The sequence below is a fragment of the Cervus canadensis genome, chromosome 22 (genome assembly GCF_019320065.1).
Source record: "Cervus canadensis isolate Bull #8, Minnesota chromosome 22, ASM1932006v1, whole genome shotgun sequence".
Taxonomy (NCBI): Eukaryota; Metazoa; Chordata; class Mammalia; order Artiodactyla; family Cervidae; genus Cervus; species Cervus canadensis.
In genome coordinates, this window is record NC_057407.1 from 15,467,650 (window position 1) to 15,490,378 (window position 22,729).

Consider the following 22,729-nt stretch of genomic DNA (forward strand, 5'->3'; position numbering starts at 1 on the left):
GCTCATTTTTGCTCCTTCCTGACCCTACATGGCATCTGAGTTCTCAACTCCTCATGTACAGTTCAGTACAGATTTCATATGCCTAAGACTGTGGATCAACAAACTGAATAATTATTGTCAAGGTAATTCCAAAAGATAGTGGAATTCAGAGGTCAGCTAGTTTAAATGTATGTTTTGAAGATAAGGTACTGAGAGGAAAACAGATTTGCCCCATGTGATGCAATTATCAAGTAGTGGGGACAGTTTGAGGGGGTCAGACTCCCATAGACCCCCAGATTTCCTTCCTTGGCCTCCCTTAAATCTCAGAGGAAGTGCGTAAGTAAAAGGAGTAGTTTCAGATTCAATAATTGTTTTGGGACTTAAACTAGAATAAATCAAATCTCAGTAGGGGGAAAAGGATAAAATCCTGCCAAGAATTCATGATATGGAAAAGTATATGGTGTAAGTTTATTTCTGTATATTTGGAGAAAGAAATCAAGGGTACAAATGGACTGACATCATGTCACTGAAAGACTGCAGAAGGGATACATAATCATTCACAGTTTTTGAAACAACATTCTTCCATTCAAATTTTATAAACAAAATTACTACTAGAAAGTTTTGATACTAAATTCTTGAAGATTGTAAAAAGAATATTTTCCCTGAAAAATCATCTTATTCTTATTTTTCCAAATAAAATCTCATCTTTTATAATTTAAAGTTGTAAACTTACAATTTTAATAGGAACATTAAGACTACCTAGCCATTGAAATCTGGCTGCTTGTTTACGTTCTGTGTGTTTAGCACAGAGCAGTGATTCTTAGGTTAGAGTGTACATCACAGTCTCCCAGAGAGTGTGATGAAGTGCAGAGTTCTCAGCTCTACTCGAGGCTCTGATTCAGGAGGTATACATGGGGCCTGATAATTATACTTTTGACAGACATCTCCTGGTGATTCTGATGTAGACGTCAGATAAAACTTCTTTAAGATTCACCGACTCCTGGAATCAGTGGGCTATTCAATTCCCCCATACTACAAATGGGCAATTTGAGGCCCAGGGAATGAGAGTTATTTGTCAAGGTCACCCAGTTAGTGGCAGAGCTCAGACTGGCTCCTAGGCCACCATCCACTGGACCTCATTACCTCATGGTTTATGATAACAGGGAAAACAGTAGGAAACAATGCTGTTATTACAGTGTGAAATCCAAAACAAAACAGACAACAAAAGATACCAGTACCTCTTGCATTTGCGGGAAATCCTACAAAGTGCTACAGAATAAGAAATGATGAGAAAGACACAGAAAAACAGCATAATGGGGTCTACTTACATACTTTAAAACTTAAGATTTTTCTTTGCTTCAAAGTTTGAAAATAATCATGTCAATAACATGGACCTACTTAAAGACTGCATTGATTCATGATATGTCCAACCAAAAATAAGCTGTCTTTCTTCAGAATCCTTGCAAACTTTACCTCATCTGCTCTTGGGTACTGATTCTTCGACACTTAGGAAGTGATGGGGGATATTAACATGCAGATTCAACTCCAAGGCCTACTGGTGCCCAACCCAGCACACAACACACCCACAGTGGGGAAGAGTACAAAAGTGCCCAGAGAATGAAGGAACTAACTAGGATAGAATGAAATGGACTAGAAATCATTTTAGGAATCAGTAAACATCAGAATGACCTATTTGCCTAATAGATTTCCTTCATTCTTTTGGTCAAAGAAATCCTTTTAAACATCAGTCAGAACTAAGACTTCCAAATGGCTTCCTACCCCCTTCAGAGTGAAAGTCAAAGTTTTACATCCTTTCTCACAAGGCCCTTCAAGGAATACTCCCTTTCCACCCACCGCTCCCCCCCTGCTCTTGATTCCCTCCAGTACATTCTCCCTCCAGAAGTGCTCATGGCTCATCCCTCTTTCCTCAGGTCTTTCCTTATATGCCCCCTTCTTAGTGAGCCCTGACCTGGTCATTCCACACCAGCATTCCCTGAACCCTCCCTTTGCTTCCTTCTACGGAAAGTATTACTCTCTGAAGTCTCCCGTGTTTTATTTGTTTATTTTCTACGTCTCTTCAGTCCCATTAGAATCTAACCTCCGTGACAGCCAGGATTTTCACCACTTCTTTTCTCTGCTGGATCCCTGGTGCCCACAAAAGTGCCTGTCATGTGGTGGTGGCTCACTCCATCAACACCCAGGATAGTGCACTAGGCACTGGGGGAAGGTGAGCCAACACACACGAGTAACACATGTACAGGTATGCTTGGGCTTGGAGTCTAGCAGATAAAACCAATTAATCACATTAAAACAGAAAAATGAACAATTAAGATTGTTACAAGAGCTCTGGGAAATTCATGGTATTCATGAAAACATGGTAGAGGATTTTACCTAAGAGGCTTCCCCAAGGAAGTGATTGATAATAATAATAGTTATAAATTAATATACACCTATTATCCTAAACACGTTCCATATATTAAAGCATTTTCTCCTCAATATAATCCACTAAAGTAGGTACTATTATTATCCTCATTTACAAATGAGGAAACTGAGAAAGTGAGAGGTTAAATAACTTATCCAAAGTATTAACTGTCAGACCTAAGATTTGAAACCTACAAGTCTGGCTCCAATATCCACAATCTTGACTCTGTGCAATACAGCTTCTCAGCTCTCAGAAGAAGAAGAATTAAATCTGAAGGGAATAAAGAACATTCCAGGCTCAACAATAACATGTGCAAAGGGTCTGAGGCAGGAGGAAATAATGGTGCACTTAAGAATCTAGAAGGTCAGCAATGGCTAGAGCACAAAGTCTGAGGGAAGAGAGATGGGGATAAGGCTGGAAAAGGAGGAAGGAAAAATGAATGGAAGGGATGGAAGGAGGGAGGAAGGTAGAGGAGGCAGGCAGAGAAGTGGCTAATCAGGTGAGAGCCAGAGAACATGACAGGATGGACCCTAAGGCCAAGGTTAAAGATTTCAGTTTCCATCATCCTAAAAACAATGGCAAGGCAGTGGAGGTTTTTAAGCAGTGCCAAGGGTGAAGTGATCAAGTATGTATTTCAAAAAGATGCCAATGGCTTCAGCATGCTGAGTCTACTGCTGAAGATTACATGGGAAGGGAAGGCCCGGCTGGTACTAGGATTGGTGTGAGTACACGGAGAAAAACAAGCACATTCAAATGCATTTGGACCATTTACTCCCAACCACATTTCCCTGAACCATACCACAGCTAATGTTTAGTCCAAGCTCACCTTCTCTGACAAAGCCTCCTCGAGAGTCGCCAGCGCAGTGTCTGTGTTACTGGAATCAGTCTGCAAGGACTTCACTCTGTCTTTCAGATTGGTCAGTTGCTTGTCTTTATCCCTAAGTTGTTCTTGTAAATTCTCAATCTGAAAGTAAAAATCACCATATTTAATACACAGTTCATTACATATCCAGTACAGTGGATCTGTGGGGGAAAAAACAAAAAAAGACCCAAGATTATGGAACTTGTTGGTATTAGGAGGTTACACTGTTTAGAATCAAGGCCATTTTGACGAGACCGTCTTTCTTCCATGTAATTCAACTTTGTGTTTAAACGGCAATAGAGATGAGCAGAATATCTCCTTCCATGCAAATGCAAGCCCTTCAGACATATAAGCACTATTATTTCTATTTCTATCCCTTTCACTAGCCCTTTAAGTCTTGTGTCCACAAACCTAATCTTGGGGCAGTGAATCAGAGAAAAGTATATGCAGAATCCATTCAATGGACAGACACATCCTGGGTGAGCACTGAGCACCGTATCAGTATATGGCAGAACCCATGCAGTCATCCACTCACTCCTTTATTCAGCATTAGACTTCCTGCGATATGCCCAATGCTGCCAAGTGGCTGTTTCAAAGTAACCACATGAAAAGCCAAGTAGGTTATCACCAGTAGACTGTTAATGGGAAGAACTTGTGATATAAATCAAATGTAACAAGTACTAAACACTCCATTTGGCAAGTAAGTCATGTGCTGGCAACCAACCAGCCACTTTTATCCACTATCTGCAGCCTGAAATAAACACACCAAATAGCCGATTATAACGCCTGCTCAGGAGCAACAGCAAGGACTTTCTCTTGGGCACTGCATACATTATCATTCATGTTTTTATTCTCCGCTTTCAAACCATGTATTTCTTATCTAAGGATTAAAAAAAAGTCCCACTGTACAAACAATTTATTCATATTAAGGGTTTTAAAATGACAAGGAAAAAAAGCAGTACAACTCTAAGATAAGTCCATTCAAAATATTTGTATTCTGCACGCAGGCTTTCTCAGGAAATCATTCCAAATGCATGTTTCACAATGTGCAACTCAAACAAATTTTGGGATTACTTGATTCATGTAGCATGAATCTGGAATGGCAACACAAATAATGACCAGAGTAGAAGCAATAATGAGGAGGAGGCAGCGTGACAGCGAAGGTGGCAGCAAGAGCAGCACCATAAAAGCTCTGAATGCAAAGATAATGACCCTGCTGACCCTCAATCTGAGGACAGAAGATGTGAATAATTTTTCAAATGGCTAAAACGGATGTGGGCTAATGGAGATGGACTTTTCCTACTTCCATTCTTCCCACTTTTCTTTGCTCCCTCCTTTTTTTATTCATTCCCCTTCTCCTCATTCTTCTTCTTCCCCTTTTTGTCAATGTACTTTTTTAAATGTTTTTCTGCCTTGAGACAGACATCCTGGTTTAGATGAAATAACTAACCTTTTACTTCATCAAAGTGCACTGTGTTCCTATTCAGCTACCACTGTGAGAATTCGCTGTCCCTCCATGGAAAACACAGGAACTCAAAAGGTATAATCATCTGCCGTCAAAACAAAGGCTCCCTCCACTCCAGACAAGTGTTCATGCGATTACAGGACACCATAAGCAAATATACGAGTGACCAAAAACATGGGTGATTACATGTCAGAATGACAGTCGCTCTATATAATTCAGCAGCTGAGAGGACTAACCCTTGCGAGAGACTGTGTGTTATTATTTTTGAGTACACTCACATCCACATCTGTGTCCACATATGTGTGCAAATCCATGGCAGCTCCAAGCAAACTGATTTAAGTTCTCCAGCCTGGAAGACAATGGGACACAGTGCCCTGGATAAAGGAGAGACTGTCTCTCAGAGCATCAGCCTTGGGGCAACAGCACCACTGATTTCAAAGGACTTCAGGCACTGGAAATAGAGGCTAAAGAAGACTGCTGTGAGCCTGTGTGAGACTCTCTGGGGCCTTCTCAATTACTGGGGAGATTAAGGATATGGAGGGTCAGTGGTCCAAGGAGTATGCAGGTAGGAGATAAGAGCTGGAGAAATGTGGGCTGGTGAGACCTGGAGACACAGGAGCAACACAGCTACTGATCTCACATCTAAGAACTCAGCAGAAGAGCCAGTTATTTCACAGACAAGACTGAAAAACAGATCTGGAAATGGAGACATGTACAGAGCAAGGGATATACCACTTTAAAAATGTTGCACAAAGATCGCCAAGAATGATTCTTAATAAAGACAAAGTACAGACTAGGGTGGGGAACATAGCCTGTAGTGTAAATAAAAAATAAAACTACAAATAGATACATATATCAACCAAAAGTACATTTTTTTTCTGGAAAAAAATGACAAGAAATTGTAACTGTGTTTAACTTTGGGGAAAAGGTCCAGAGTGCAAAAGGGTGGAAGTGAGCTTCTGTTTCTCATTTTCTTATATTTCTGTAGTGTTTTGTTTGAACTTTCTAACCATGTAAGTTTTATGCATTTTTAATGCCGATCAACATTATCTGGATGGAGAGATTATGAGTCATTTTCAATTTACATTTATATATAAAAATTTAAACCATTATGCTAGTATTTAAAATCATATTTCATGCTATTGATAACTAAGTAGAAAAGGACTGAAGAGGAAAAAGAGTAGAATGCAAAATCATATGATGTTTGTATGTAAAAAGAAAAAAATTTGGTATAGAAATATAGATATATGTAATTCATTAAAATATTATTTGGTATATTTGATTTTACAATTCTTCTTTATACTTTCCTAAATCTGTCAGCTTGCTTTTCCTGAATATAACAGAATAAAAGATATTTAAGATCAACTACAAAATATCAGAATGATTCTTTGAATATGTTTTGAACAATAAGTTTGTACTTTTTATTATAAAAGGACTCATTGTAGGAGGAAATTTTTGTTTTTATTGTTCACTTGCTAAGTCATGTCCAACTCTTTATTTCTTTGTTATTCTAAGAAAGGAGGACTCAATTCTTAAAATTAGGAAATGGGATAAATGTAAATTCTGTATCTTTCAAAAAATTATTTTGCAGCTTTCTAATGTTCATAAATCATTAACAACAAACATTTACAAAAAAAAAAAGGTGCAAATTTTTCTTCAAAGGGTGAGGTTATATAGGTTCAAATAGCAGGCAGTGGAAAACAAGCAAATTGAAAACTAGGATTAGGATGGGGAGGTCTGGGAATGGAGAGAGAGGATTTTGTGAGAAATTGCACAGGCTACAAAAAATGGAATACACCTAAGCAACATAGTCAACTCTTTGGTCACTGTGACTTGATAAAATAAGAGATGGACCTGAGCACAGGGCTGTCCTTGCCTTTGAATTAAGCCACCTTTTCATCAGAGCTGGACAACTCAGAAGGAGACAGCCTTGCTGCAGTGGTACCTGTACCTCCCAGAGCAGACCACTGGAGAGGAGGTATGGGTCAGGGAGAGCGCAGGTCCTGGGGGTCACTGGGCAGCCCTGATCATAATGACTTCAAGCTGACTACTGAAAACTCAGCTCTGCCAAGTTCAAGGAGGGTCAATGCCCAGAGGGAGATTTTTGGTGAGTGTTCACACAAATGTGGTCCCCAGTGGGCATTGTCACTGACTGAACAGCAGCATCCTTCTTGACTCCACATTTGTTCCCCCTCCCATTTGGTCTCCAAATTTCAGCACATCACCTTCCTACAATGCAGATCTCACTGAATGACTTTTTTCCTTAGAACTCTTCAACTGTTCCCTCATTGCCTCCAGATAAAGCCCAAACTGCCTGACGTCATAGAAGAGGCCCCTCATGGGAAGGCTCACTGGTCTTCCACCATCCCCCAGCCTTGACTAAACTCTCCCACGTCCTCCCAGCACTAGCTTCTTCATAGCCTCTCATCTTTGCCTTCATTTTTTCTGCTTGGGAAATTCTTCTCATCTTTTTTTTTTTTTTTTTTAACCAAGTTCTATTCAAACATTTAGATATCAACATATTCCTTAACCCCTCCAGGAAGCCTTCTTTTCATAACACCCACTCTGGCCCAGGCTAAGTCCCCTACTTTTCACACACTTTTCAAATTGCCTCTTTACTTGTCTCTTTACAATGTGACTGTGAGTTCCATTAAGAATTCTGTCATACTCACTCTGTATTTCTGGACACAACACCCAACTGTGTTAGCAATAACGTGTTATTTACTTACTGAATGAATAAAAGAAGGAAGGAAGGAAGCAACCCTAAAGAGAATGTCTTGTGTGAAAGGAATAGACCAGACCAGGTGATAGCTGAGTCCCTTCAGCTCTTAGATCCTACAAAGAAGAAATTAAAAGCATGAAGAAGCACTATATACAGTCAGAATACTTTACATATGCTGAGGAATCTTTATGCTTTCAAATATTACACAAAGTTATTTTTTTTTGGCTGTTTCTTTATAGAGTTGTGAAATTAGTTACTAAAAAACATTTTCTTTTCTCCATATCACATATCACTATAATTTCTGTTATCCACATCTAAGGTATCAGTCAAACCTTTTAGCTAAATCAGTAAGAACATCTCAGGCTGGTTTAAGTATAAACAAATGGCCAGGAATACTGGAGAACCAGGGTTAGAGAAAATAATACAGAACAGAGCCCAAAGTTTTGATGCAACTGGCCTGGTGCAGACCCTGTTGCCCCAGCTGCAGAATACCAGAAACTGAGACTTATAGCACAAATACAGCTTCACCAGTGAAGTCATCAGGTCCATCATTTCATCTAGGTGATCAATTTGTTAGCACACAATTGTTTATAGTACTTACTTATAAACCCTTATAATCCTTTATGTTTCTATAGAATTGGTAGGAATATCTCCACTTTCTCATCTTAGTAATTAAATTTTTCATTTTTTTTCTTAATCCACCTAGTTAAAGGTTTGTCAATTTTGTTGAGCTTTTCAAAGAACCAAATTTTGATTTCATTGATTTTCTCTTATCATTTTTCTAGTCTTTCGTTTATCTCTGTTCTATTCTTTGTTTTCTTCCTTATGCTAGGTTTGAATTTAGTTTTCCTTTTTTAGTTTCTTAATCTGTAAAGTTAAGTTGTTGATTTGAGATTTTTTTTCTTAATGCAAGCATTTATAGCTACATTTTTCACCCTTAGTATTGCTTTCACTGCATCCCATAAGTTTTGGTATGTTGTGTTTTTATTTTCATTCACACAAATATTCTAATTTCCCTTCTGATTTCTGTTTTGATCCATTGGCTGCTTGAGTGTGTTGTTTAATTTTCACACATTTGTGACTTTTTTAGTTTTCCTTCTATTACTGATATCTAACTTCTCCTGTAGTAGGAAAAAAAAAAACATTTTGCATGATATCATCTATCTTTTTAAATCTACTGACATTTAATTTACAGCCCAACAAATGTTCTATCCTGAAAAATGTCCTTCATACATCTGAAAACAATGTATGTGCTATTGTTGAGTATTCTGAACATGACTTGTTAGATCTCATTGGTTTATTGTGTTAAGTCTTCTATTTCCCTACTTATACTCTCTCTAGTTGTTCTATTATTGAGAGTAGAATATTGACGTCTCCAACTACTATTGCAAAACTGCCTTATATATAATGATGGTCTGTCATTAGGTACATAAATATTTATAATTGTCGTATCTTCTTGTACTGAAACTTTTATTAATTTATAATGCCTTTCTCTGTTTCTATTTGAATTTAAAGTCTATTTTGACTGATGTTAGTATTAACTACCCTGGCTCTCTCTCAGTTACTATTTGGATGAACATATTTTTCGACCACTATTTGTGTTTTTGGATCTAAAGTAAAGCTTTTGTAGACAGCATATACTTACTTGGATCATGCTTTTTTTCTTTTTCTCCCTTAATCTATTCTGTCAATCTCTATCTTTCCATTGAAAAGTTTAGTCATTTGCAATTGAAGTAATTACTGGAAAGGAAGGACATATTCTGTCATTTTGCTATTTGTTTCCTGTATATGTTATATACTTTAAAACATCTTTGTCCCTCATTTCCTGCATGATTGTCTTCTTTTGTGCTTAGTGGCTTCTTGTAGTGAAATGGTCACATTCTTTTATTTTCTTTTGAGTATATTCTATAAAAATTTTCTTTGTAGTTATCATGGGAATTACATTTACCATCCTAAGTTACAACACTTAATTTGAATTTATACCAGCATAACTTCAATAACATACAAAAGGAGAGCTTTTTTTTTACACTTTTGTCCCCAACCCTTACAGTTGTCAATATCAGAAAATTATATCTTTATAGATTGTGTGCCTAAAAACATAAACAGTTCTTGTAAATGCAATGGTCTCTTAAATTATGTAGAAAACAAAACATTGGAATGTGTGAAATTTTAATTTGGTATCTCTGATGCAATTATTTTTACAAGGTCAAAAATTTAAATAAAAATAAACTTTCATTTTATAAAAAAGTTAAGTTAGGTACTGGGTACAACAGCATTATTCCAAGAACCTACATTCTCAACTTGCCTCTTCTTCTGAGCAACATCACTGTCATCATTAGGGTCTGGATGAAGACTAAGGGAATCTGTTTATGAAGTTGTTGTTCAGACAGAGCTACAGAAGTCTGTCCTCAGTCTAAAAGCTGCACTGGAATTTCTAACCTACGTAGCACTGTGTTCCCGAGGCAAACCATTCAACATCACAGTAATCCAAGTCTATGCCTCAAACATGGATGCCAAAGAATCTGAAGTTGACCAGTGCTATGAACACCTATAAGACCTTCTAGAATTAACACCAAAAAAGATATCCATTGCATCATAGGGGACTGGAATGCAAAAGCAGGCAGTCAAGAGACACCAGGAATAATAGGCAGGTTTGGTCTTGGAGCACAAAATGAATCAGGGCAAAGGCTAAGAGAGTTTTGTTAAGAGAACGTTCTGGTCACAGCAAACACACTTTTCTAAAAACCCAAGAGATGACTCTACACATGGACATCACCAAATGATCAATATTAAAATCAGATTGATTATGTCTGATTATATGAAAGAGGAGAGTAAAAAAGTTGGCTTAAAACTCAACATTCAGAAAACTAAGATTATGGCATCCAGTTCCATCACTACATGGCAAATAGATGGGGAAACTATGGAAACAATGTTATTTTGGGGGGCTCCAAAATCACTACAGATGGTGACTGCAGCCATGAAATTAAAAGACGCTTGCTTCTTGGAAGAAAAGTTATGACCAACTTAGACAACATATTAAAAAGCAGAGACATTATGTTGCCAAAAAAGGTCCGTCTAGTCAAAGCTATGGTTTTTCCAGCAGTCATATATAGATGTGAGAGTTGGACTATAAAGAAAGCAGAGCACTGAAGAATTGAGGCTTTTGAACCATGGTGTTGGAGAAGACTCTTGAGAGTCCCTTAGACTGCAAGAAGATCCAACCAATCAGTCCTAAAGGAAATCAGTTCTGAATATTCATTGCAAGGACTGATGCTGAAGCTGAAACTCCATTACTTTGGCCACCTGATGCAAAGAATTGAATCACTGGAAAAGACCCTGATGCTAGGAAAGTGGGAGGAGAATGGGACGACAGAGAATGAGATGGTTAGATGGCATCACCAACACGATGGACATGAGTTTGAGCAGGCTCCAAGAGTTGGTGATGGACAGGGAGGCCTGGCGTGCTGCCGTCCATGGGGTCACAAAGAGTCAGACAGGATTGAGTGACTGAACTGAACTGGATTATGTCCTTTGCAGTCGACGATGGAAAGCTCTATACAGTCAGTAAAAACAAGACCAGGAGCTGACTGTGGCTCAAGTCATGAGCTCCACATTGCAAAATTCAGGCTTAAATTGAAAAACATAGGGAAAACCACTAGGCCTTTCAGGTATAACCTAAATCAAATACCTTATAATTATACAGGGGAGTGATGAATAGACTCAAGGGATTAGATCTGGCAGAGTGCCTGAAGAGCTATGGATGAAGGTTTCTAACATTTTACAGGAGGCAGTGACCAAAATCATCCCAAAGGAAAAGAAATGCAAGAAGGCAGAGTGGTTGTCTAACAAGGCTTTACAAGTTTCTGAGGAAAGAAGAGAATTGAAAGGCAAAGGAGAAAAGGAAAGATATACCCATCTGAATGCAGAGTTCCAAAGAATAGCAAGGAGATAAGAAAGTCTTCTTAAGTGAACAATGCAAAGATATAGAGGAAAACAACAGAATGGGAAAGACTAGAGATCTCTTCAAGAAAACTGGCAATATCAAGGGAATATTTCATGCAAGGATGCACATGACCAAGGAGAGAAACAGTAAGGACCTAACAGAAGCAGAGGAGATTAAGAACAGATGGCAAGAATACACAGAAGAATCGTACAGAAAAGTTCTTAATGACTCAGATAACCGTGATGGTGTGATCACTCATCTAGATCCAGACATCCTGGAGTGTAAAGTCAAGTGGGCCTTAGGAAGCATCACAGGAACAAAGTTAGTGGAGGTGATGGAATTCCAGCTGAGCTATTTAAAATCCTAAAAGATGATGCTGTTAGAGTGCTGCACTCAATATGACAGTAAATTTGGAAAACTCAGCAGTGGCCACAGGACTGGAAAAGGTCAGTTTTCATTCCAAAGCAAAGCCAAAGAATCTTCAAACTACAGTACAATTGCACTCATTTCACATGCCAGTGAAGTTATGCTTAAAATCCTTCAAGCGAGGATTCAATGGTACTGGAACCAAGAAATTCCAGATATACAAGCTGGGTTTAGAAAAGGCAGAGGAACCAGAGACCAAACTGCCAGCATTCATTGGATTATGGAGAAAGCAAGGTAATTACAAAAAAAAAATATTTATGTCTGCTTCACTGAATATGCTAAAGCCTTTGATTGTGTTGATCACAACAAATTGTGGAAAAGTCTTAAAGAGATGGGAATACCAGACCACCTTACCTCTCTCCTGGGAAACCTGTACGCAGGTCCAGAAGCAACAGTTAGAACCAGAAAGTGGAACAATGGACTGGTTCAAAATTAGGAAAGGAATAAGACAAGGGCTCTATACTGTCAGCCTGCTTATTTTAACTTACATGCAGAGTACATCATAAAAAATGCCAGGCTAGATGAATCACAAGCTAAAATCAAGATCGACGGGAGAAATATTAAAAACTTCAGATATGAAGATGACACCACTCTAAAAGCAGAAAGTAAAGAGAAACTAAGAATCTCTTAAGAGTGAAAGAGGAGAGTGATGAAGCTCACTTGAAAGTCAACATTTAAAAAACTAAGATCATGGCATCCAATGCTGTCACTTCATGGCAAATAGAGGAGGGGAAAGTAGAAGCAGTGACAGATTTTATTTTGTTGGGCTCCAAAATCACTGAACCCATGAAATTAAAAGATGCTTGCTGCTTGGAAGAAAAGCTATGACCAACCTAGACAGCATATTAAAAAGCAGAGACATCACTTCGGCAACAAAGGTCTATATATTCAAAGTTATGGGTTCTCTAGTAATCATGTACAGATATGATAGTTGGACCATAAAGAACACTGAATGACAAAGAATTGATGCTTTCAAACTGTGGTGCTGGAGAAGACTCTTGAGAGTCCTGTGGATAGTGAGGAGATCAAACCAGTCCATCCTAAAGGAAAGTAAGCCTGAATATTCATTGGAAGGACTGATGCTGAAGCTTCAATGCTTTGGTCACCTGATGCAAAGAGTTGACTCATTGGAAAAGACCCTGATGCTGAGAAAGACTGAGGGCAGGAGGAGAAGGGGGCAGCAAAGGATGGGATGGTTAGATAGAATCATCAACTCAATGGACACGAATCTGAGCAAACTCCAGGAGATAGTGAAGGACAAGGGAGCCTGGTGTGCTGCAGTCCACAGGGTCTCAAAGAGTCAGACATGGCTTAGTAACTGAACAACAAGCAATGACATGATGATGATAATAAAAAAAATATATATGGATGATGATACTGGTCAGGCACTATTCTAAATGCCTAAATGCTTTTTTTTGACATTTAATAAGATGATTGAGGTTTCCATGAAGTTGTAAAACATAATATGAAGAGATCCCTTACATTCTTTGTCCAGCTTTCTCTAATGGTAACATCTACCATAATAACTACAGTACAATATTACAACCAGGAAATTGACCTTGATATAACCCACTGAACTTACTCAGATGTCACCAGTTTTATGTGTGCTCACTCGAGTGTGTATGCGCGCTTAGTTCTATGAAATTGTATCATGACCACCACCAAAGTGAAGTTACAGAAAAATTCCAAGGCCACAAAGATTGCATGTCTGTAACTGCAGCCACTTATCTCTTGCATTTGCCCTCATCCCTAACACCTGGCAATCACAAATCTACTCTCCATTTCCACAATTCTGTCATTTCACAAACATTACCTACGCGTAGTCATCAAGTACATAACCTTTGACATTGGTTTTTTCCACTCAGTATGATTCTCTGAGGACCCAGCCAAGTTGTTAACGTTTACCAATAATTTATTCCTTTTATTGAGAAGTAGTATTCCATGGTAAGGATACACCAGTTTGCTTAACCATTCACCTATCAAAGGACATTGGGTTGTTTCCAGTTTTTAGCTATTACAAATAGTCAACTACGAACACTCATGTACTAGTTTTTCCTATGAACATAAGGTTTCATTTCACTGGGATAAATGCTGCCTGGGTACAACTGCTGAGTCACATGAGAATTGTAATTTAGCTGTATAAGAAACAGACAAACTGTTTTCCAGAGTAGCTGCACCATTTCACAGTCCCACCAGCAACTGTATGAATGATTTGATTTCTCTACATTTCCTCCAACTTTTGCTGTTGATGTTTTTTTATTTTAGTAATTCTGATAAAGATAGAGCAAAAACTTGCTGCAGTTTTATTTTGCATTGCCTAGTAGTTAATGATTTTAAACACTTTTTCATCCACTTATTTGCTACCTGTAGTCTTCAGTAAAAGTCTGTTTAGGTCTTTTGCCCATTTCTTAACTGGATTGGTTTTGGTTCTACTGCTGACTTTTTAGAGTTTTTATATATTCTAGATGAAAATCCCTTATCAGATATATGGCCTACAATTATTTTCTCCCACTCTGTAGCTTGTCTTTTCATCCTCTTAACAAGACCTTTCACATAAGAGAAAGTCTACTTTATCATTTTTTCTTTTTATATAGTTCATGAAAGGAAAGGGAAGTCGCTCAGTCATTCCTGGCTCTTTGGGACCCCATGGACAGTAGCCTGCACCAAGCTCCTCCGTCCATGGGATTTTCTAGGCAAGAATACTGCAGTTCATGCCTTTAATGTAAATACTATGAACTTATTACCTAGCCCTAGATTCTTACAATTTTATCCTACAACTTTTCTCTTAGATTTATAGTTTATGTTTTACATTTAAGTCTGTGGTCTGCTTTGAGTAGATTTTGCATAAGCTGTGAGATTTAGGTTGATGTTTATTTTTATTGTCTATGGATGTGCAATTGATCCCACAAAGTTTTGTTTTTTTTTTTTTAAAAAAAAAAAAGACGGTCCTTCCTCCATTGCAATGTTTTTGCACCTCTACACAGTATCAGTTAGGCATATCTGTGAGGGTATATTTCTGGGTTCTCCATTCTGTTCCATCAATTTATTGTCTCTGTGTCTCCAATAATACAACACTGTTGTGATTACTATACCTATATATTTTTTTAATTCAAGAAAAAGTGAAGTTCTTTTTTTTTCATTTATTTATATTAGTTGGAGGCTAATTACTTTACAATATTGTAGTGGTTTTTGCCATACATTGACATGAATCAGCCATGGGTTTACATGTGTTCCCCATCCCTCCCCATCCCATCACTCTGGGCCATCCTACTGCACCAGCCCTGAGCACTTGTCTCATGCATCAAACCTGGGCTGGTGATCTGTTTCACCCTTGATAATATGCATGTTTCAATGCTATTCTCTCAGAACATCCCCCCCTTGCCTTCTCCCACAGAGTCCAAAAGTCTGTTCTATACATCTATGTCTCTTTTTCTGTCTTGCATATAGGGTTATCATTACCATCTTTCTAAATTCCACATATATGCGTTCGTATACTGTATTAGTCTTTATCTTTCTGGCTTACTTCACTCTGTATAATGGGCTCCAGTTTCATCCACCTCATTAGAACTTATTCAAATGTATTCTTTTTAATAGCTGAGTAATATTCCATTGTGTATATGTACCACAGCTTTCTTATCCATTCGTCTGCTGATGGGCATCTAGGTTGCTTCCATGTCCTGGCTATTATAAACAGTGCTGTGATGAAGACTGCGGTACACGTGTCTCTTTCAGTTCTGGTGTCCTTGGTGTGTATGCCCAGAAGTGGGATTGCTGGGTCATATGGCAGTTCTAATTCCAGTTTTTTAAGGAATCCCCACACTGTTCTCCATAGCGGCTGTACTAGTTTGCATTCCCACCAACAGTGTAAGAGGGTTCCCTTTTCTCCACACCCTCTGCAGCATTTACTGCTTGTAGACTTTTGGATAGCAGCCATTCTGACTGGCGTGAAATGGTACCTCATTGTGGTTTTAACTTGCATTTCTCTAATAATGAGTGATGTTGAAGCATCTTTTTATGTGTTTGTTAGCCATCTCTATGTCTTCTTTGGAGAAATGTCTGTTTAGTTCTTTGGCCCATTTTTTGATTGGGTCATTTATTTTTCTGGAATTGAGCTGCGGGAGTTGCTTGTATATTTTTAAGATTAATTCTTTCTCTGTGCTTTGTTTGCTATTACTTTCTCCCATTCTGAAAGCTGTCTTTTCACCTTGCTTATAGTTTCCTTTGTTGTGCAAAAGCTTTTAAGTTTAATTAGGTCCTATTTGTTTATTCTTGCTTTTATTTCCAATATTCTGGGAGGTGGGTCATAGAGGATCCTGCTGTGATTTATGTCAGAGAGTGTTTTGCCTATGTTCTCCTCTAGCAGTTTATATACCTGTATTGTAAGAGTTTACACCAGCAGAGTGGTACTTTCTACCTTATTCCTTTTTGAAAAGAATGTTTTACTTAATCTAGTACTTGTGCTTCTCCACAAAATTTTATAATAAACTTGTCAATGTCAATAAAAACCCTTGATGATAACTTCACAGGAATTTCAATAAACCTAAAGCTCAATTTTGGGAGAATTGACACCTTTATTATATTTAGTCTTCCAAACCATGAGTCAGTGTCTATTTCATCTGTTTAAATCTTCTTTGATTTTTTTCATTAACATTTTATTTATTTCAGCATGCAGAACCTGTACATGTTTTGGTAAGTTCATATTTAATTATTTCATTTTCTTTGGAGTTATTAAAAAGGTATTGTGTTTTTAATTTTGGCTTCCACATTATTCATAGTTAGCATACATAAATGTAATAAACTTTTGTTTCTTCAGTAAAGTCTCAGGATACAAGACAACACACCTGTGAGATAGTGGCCTTCAGTTTTGTTTTGGAGGGTTTTATTTGCTTTTTTCTTTTCTTTTTTTAATTATATTTTCAGTTTGGGGTATCAAAGTAATATTGGCCTCATAAATTAGCTGAAAAATACTCCCTTTTCAGCAAGAGATGAAGTAAAATTAGTGTTAATTCTTTAACTACTCAGTAAAAATCTCCAGTGAAATAGTATTTCCATACTATCGTGAGTATGGAAATTTCTTTTTCAAGAGTTTTTAAATTACAAATTCAATTGATTTAAGATTATTCATGTTATTTATTTCATCTTGGATGAGTTTGGTAGTTTGCAGTTTTTGAGGAATTGGGCCATTTTCTCTAAGCTATCCAATTTTTGAATATGAAATTATACTATTCCTCTCAACTTTTTAATGACTTCAGAATCCATAGTGATATCTCTTGTTTCATTTCTGATCTTGTTGATTTGTACCTTTCTCTTTTATCTTTATCAATTTTATTAATTTTTTCCCAAAGAAAAAGCTTTTAATCTTATTGATTTTCTCTTCAGCTTCTATTTTCAATTTTATTTATTTCTGCTCTGTATTTATTATTTCCTTACTTAGAGTTGTTTGGGTTTATTTTGTTCTTCTTTTTCTGGCTTGCAGTGGTAGGAACTTTGAATATTCATTTGCTACCTTTCCTGTTTTCTAGTTTAAATATTAGTAGTATAAATTTCCCTCTCAGCACTGCTTTAGCTGTATTCCACAAATTCTGATAAGCTCTGTTTTTATTTTCATTCAGTTTTATGTATATTTTTTCGCTGAGACTTCACTTTTGGAGCATTGATTGCTATCTATTTAGCATCTGTGAACTATAAATTATTTGTAGATTCTCTTCTCTATTATTGAATTCTAGTTTTATTCCAATATTGTCATAGAGCATACTTCATGAATTAAATTCTTTCAAACATGCTGATGTTTGTTTTACAACTCTGAGTATGGTCTATCTTGGTGAAGGTTACACAAATACTCGAAAAGAATGAATAGTCTGCAGTTGTAGAGTATACTATATATGTCAAATAGCTCTTGTTAGCTGATAGAGTTGTTCAGTTTTTCTACATCTTTTCTAAATTTCTGTATTTAGTTCCATCAATTGATGACAGTGAGGTGATGAAGTCCTCAACTATTATTATGAATTTCAACTCCATTCAGTTCTATTTGATTTTATTTCATTGGGTTTGAAACTCTTTTATTTGGTGTATACACATTTAGATTTGCTGTCAATTTGGTGGATTACTTCTTTTATTATTACATGTCAGCTATTGTCCCTAGTGATTTTCCTTATCTCTTTAATCTACTTTTTCTGGTATTAAAATAGCCGTTCTTCAGACTTTGGGACTCTGTGGGAGAAAGCAAGGGTGGGATGTTCTGAGAGAACAGCATTGAAACAAGTATACTATCAACGGTGAAACAGATCACCAGCCCAGGTTGGATGCATGAGACAAGTGCTCAGGGCTGGTGCACTGGGATGACCCAGAGGGATGGGATGGGGAGGGAGGTGGGAGGGGGGGATCGGGATGGGGAACACATGTAAATCCATGGCTGATTCATGTCAATGTATGGCAAAAACCACTACAATATTGTAAAGTAATTAGCCTCCAACTAATAAAAATAAATGAAAATAAAACAAAATAAAATAGCCGTTCTTACTTTTAAAATATTAACCTTAACATGATATTTTTTTCCATTCTTTTACTTTCAATATACCCATTTCATTGTGTTTGAAGTGAATTTCTTATAGACAGTATACAGTTGTGTCATATTTTTTGCTGTTGTTGCTTAATCTACTCTGGCAGTCTCTGTATTTTAATTGGTATATTTTGGCTATTTATGTAATTATTGACACCTTAGGACTTACTTCTGCTATCTTAACATTTGTTTTCTGTTCATTGCCTCAGTTTCTCATTCCTCTGTTTCCCTTTCCTAGCTTTCCTGAAAAGTTGCTTGAAATATTTTAGGATTTCATCTTCAGTTATTTATATTATATTTGAGCATACAGTTTTGCATATTTTCTTAGAAAATACCATATGTGGTACAAGTTATATATTCAGTATGTCTGTATAAATGTTTTACCACTTCAAGTGGAGTGCTGAAGTTGCTTTCCCCATTTTTAATATACAATTGTCTTATTATTTCCTCTATATACAGTGAGCACCACAACAGATCTTGTTATGATTTTTGCTTCAACCAAATAAGATTCTAAAAACTTAAAGAAGATGGTAGTCTATTATATTTAGTCCTATTTTTTTCCATTCCACTGTTCTTCCCTCTTTTCTGAAGTTCTAGGCCTTCTTCTATTTTCATTTCCTTTCTTTTTAGAGAGTTTCCTTTACTCTTTCTTTAAGGATATATGTGCTAGTCTGTTGGTGAGAAAGTAAGCTGGAAAACAGTATGGAAGTTTCTCAGAAAACTAAAATTAAAATTACTATATGATTCACAATCCCTCTTCTGGCAGATGAAACTTATAATTCAAAAAAATAAATGTACCCCTATGTTCATAGGAGCAATATTCGCAATAGCCAAGACATGGAAACAACCCAAATGTCCCCTGACAGACAGATAAAGGAAATGTGGTTTATATACACACAGAAATCGCTTGCATCTCTATATACAAACAATGAAAAATCAGAAAGAGGCATTAAGGAATCAACCCCATCCACATGGCAACAAGAAGAATTAAATATCTAGGAATAAACTTACCTAAGGAGAAAAAAGAACTGTACACAGAAAATTATAAGACACTAAAGAAAGAAATCAAAGATGACATAAACAGAGAGATATTCCATGTTCCTGGGTAGGAAGACTCAATATTGTGAAAATGACTATACTACCAAATGCAATCTACAGATTCAATCTGATCCCTATCAAATTACCAATGGCATTTTTCACAGAACTAGAATAAAAAATTTCATAATTCATATGGAAACACAAAAGAGCCCAAATAGCCAAAGCAGTCTTGAGAAAGAAGAATGGAGCTGGAGGAATCAACCTTCCTGACTTCAGATTATACTACAAAGCTACAGTCATCAAGACAGTATGCTATGGGCACAAAAACAGAATATAGACCAATGGAACAAGATAGAAAGCCCAGAAATAAACACATGCGCCTATGGGTACCTTATTTTTGACAAAGGAGGCAAGAATATACAATGGGGCAAAGACAGCCTCTTCAATAACTGGTTCTGGGAAAACTGGACAGCTACATGTAAGAGAATGAAATTAGAACACTTCCGAACACCATACACAAAGATAAACTCAAAATGGATTAAAGACCTAAATGTAAGACCAGAAACTATAAAACTCTTAGAGGAAAACATAGACAGAACACTCAACATAAATCAAAGCAAGATCCTCTATGACCCACCTCCTAGAGTAACAGAAATAAAAACAGAAGTAAACAAATGGGACCTGATTAAACTTAAAAGCTTTTGCACAGCAAATGAAAACTATAAGCAAGGTGAAAAGACAACCCTCAGAATGGGAGGAAATAATAGCAAATGAAACAACTGGCAAAGGATTAATTTCCAAAATATACAAGTGGCTCATACAACTCATTCTAGAAAAACAAACAAGCCAATCAAAAAGTGGGGAAAAGACCTAAACAGACATTTCTCCAAAGACGACATACAGATAGCTAACAAACACATGAAAAGATGCTCAACATTGCTCACTGTTACAGAAATGCAAATCAAAATCACAATGAAAAATCACCTCATTCTGATCAGAATGGCCCTCATCCAAAAGTCTGCAAACAATAAATGCTGGAAAGGGTGTGGAGAAAAGGGAACGCTCTTGCACTGTTGGTGGGAATGTAAATTGATATAGCCACTATGGAAGATGGTCTGGAGACCATAAAAAAACTAGGAATAAAACCACTATATGACCCAGCGATCCCACTCTTAGGCATATACCCTGAGGAAATCAAAATTGAAAAAGACACATGTATCTCATTGTTCACTGCAGCACTATTTACAATAGCTAGAACATGGAAGCAACCTATCCATCAACAGATGAATGGATAAAGAAGTTGTGGTACATATACACAGTGGAACATTACTCAGCCATAAAAGGGAACGCATTTGAGTCAGATCTAATGAGGTGGATGAACCTAGAACCTATTATACAAAATGAAGTGAGTCAGAAAGAGAAAAATAAAAACCGTATTCTAACACATATATAGGAATCCAGGAAAATGGTACTGAAGAATTTATTTACAGGGCAGCAGTGGAGAAACAGACATAGAGAATAGACTTATGGACATGGGGAGAGGGGAGGAGAGTGTGAGATGTATAGAAAGAGTAACATGAAAACTTACATTACCGTATGTAAAATAGATAGCCTATGGAAATTTGCTGTATGTCTCAGGAAACTCAAACAGGAGCTCTGTATCAATCTAGAGGGGTGGGATGGGGAGGAGATGGGAGGGAGGTTCAAAAGGGAGGGGATATATGTATACCTATGGCTCATTCATGTTGAGGTATGACAGAAAACAACAAAATTCTATAAAGCAATTATCCTCCAATAAAACATAAATTAATTAAAAATATATATATATACATATAAACCCACATATGAAATCAAACACCAGAATTCTCCCAAGGAATATCAGCAAGTTATTTTCAATGAAACAAGTAATTTTTAATATGATCAGGTAGATTTTATCCTAGAAATGCTAGAATATTTTAACAATAGGAAAATATTTCAAATAACAAATTATACATTTAGGACATATAAGACAAAACCTTATCTCAATAGATGACAAAAACCTAACACCTACACCTGATTAAAACAACAACTAAATTTTAAGAAAATCTCTTAGTAAATATTAAATCAATAGCCAACATCATATCTTTAATAAGGTTTCATAAAAATAATGGGACTTCTCGGGTGACTCAGTGGTAAAGAACCTGCCTGCCAATGCAGGAGACACAGGTTTAGTCCCCAAGTTGAGATGATCCCCTGGAGAAGGAAATGGCAACCAACTCCAGTGTTCTTGCCTGGAATATTTCATGGACAGAGGAACCTGGCAGGCTAGTCCATGGGGTAGCAAAAGAGTCAGGTGCAACTTAGTGACTAAACAACATAAAAATAATAATGCTAATGGTAGGACAGTCACAGTCAAACTATAAGGAAGAGAAGAAACTGTATGGTAATTCCTCAACCTCCCACCACCACTCCTTGTTCTCCTTCTTAGATATAACCTCCATTAACTGTTTCTTACATATCATTCCAGAAATTTCCCATGCACATAAAAGCATATGACCAAGACTTCCCTGCCAGTCCAATGGTTAAGACTCTAAGCTTTCAACGCAGTGGAAGAGAGTTTGATCCCTGGTTGGGGAACTGAGATCCCACATGCTGCACAGGATAGCCAAAAAAAAATTTTTTTAAGTATATGACTACTGCCTTTTGAAAAAAAAAAAAAAAACCAAGTATTAATAGAATCATACTATAAAAAAAAGTGTATATACATATACAATGGAATACTACTCAGCCATAAAAAAGCAAGTAAATACTGTCATTAGCAGTAACACAGATGCAACTAGAAATTGCATACTAGGTGAAGTAAGTCAGAAAGAGAATGACAAATACCATATGGTATCACTTAAATGTGGAATGTAAAATACAACACAAAGGAACCTATCTATGAAACAGAAACAGACTCACAGACATAGAGAACAGGCTGGTGGTGGCCAAGCAGGGGGTTGGGAGGGGGGTTCAGGAGAGGAATGGAGTGAGGAAGGAGGTTGGGGTTAGCAGATGCACACTATTATTACATCAAATAGATAAACAATGAGGTCCTACTGTATAAAACAGAACTATATTCAATACTCTATGATAAATCATGAAGGAAAAATACATATAAAAAGAATGCATATGTATAACTGAATCACTTTGCCGTACAGCAGTAATTAACACAACATTGTAAATCAACTATGCCTCAATTAAAAAAAGAACATATGCTAGTGACAAATAATTGTGGTTTCCTTTACATGAAAATGTCTTCATTTCCATATTCATTCCTGAAGGATAGCTTTAT

At 36.9% G+C, this 22,729-nt stretch overlaps 1 protein-coding gene across 1 annotated transcript in view; it reads right to left on the reverse strand.

Annotated features, from left to right (window-relative positions):
• Positions 1–22,729, reverse strand: part of ERC2 (ELKS/RAB6-interacting/CAST family member 2) — a 999,532-nt gene that overhangs the window by 534,684 nt on the left and 442,119 nt on the right. Inside the window, exon 10 of the mRNA XM_043441970.1 lies at positions 3,228–3,365. Within this exon, the coding sequence (XP_043297905.1) occupies positions 3,228–3,365 (138 nt within the window). The remainder of the gene's footprint in view (positions 1–3,227; positions 3,366–22,729) is intronic.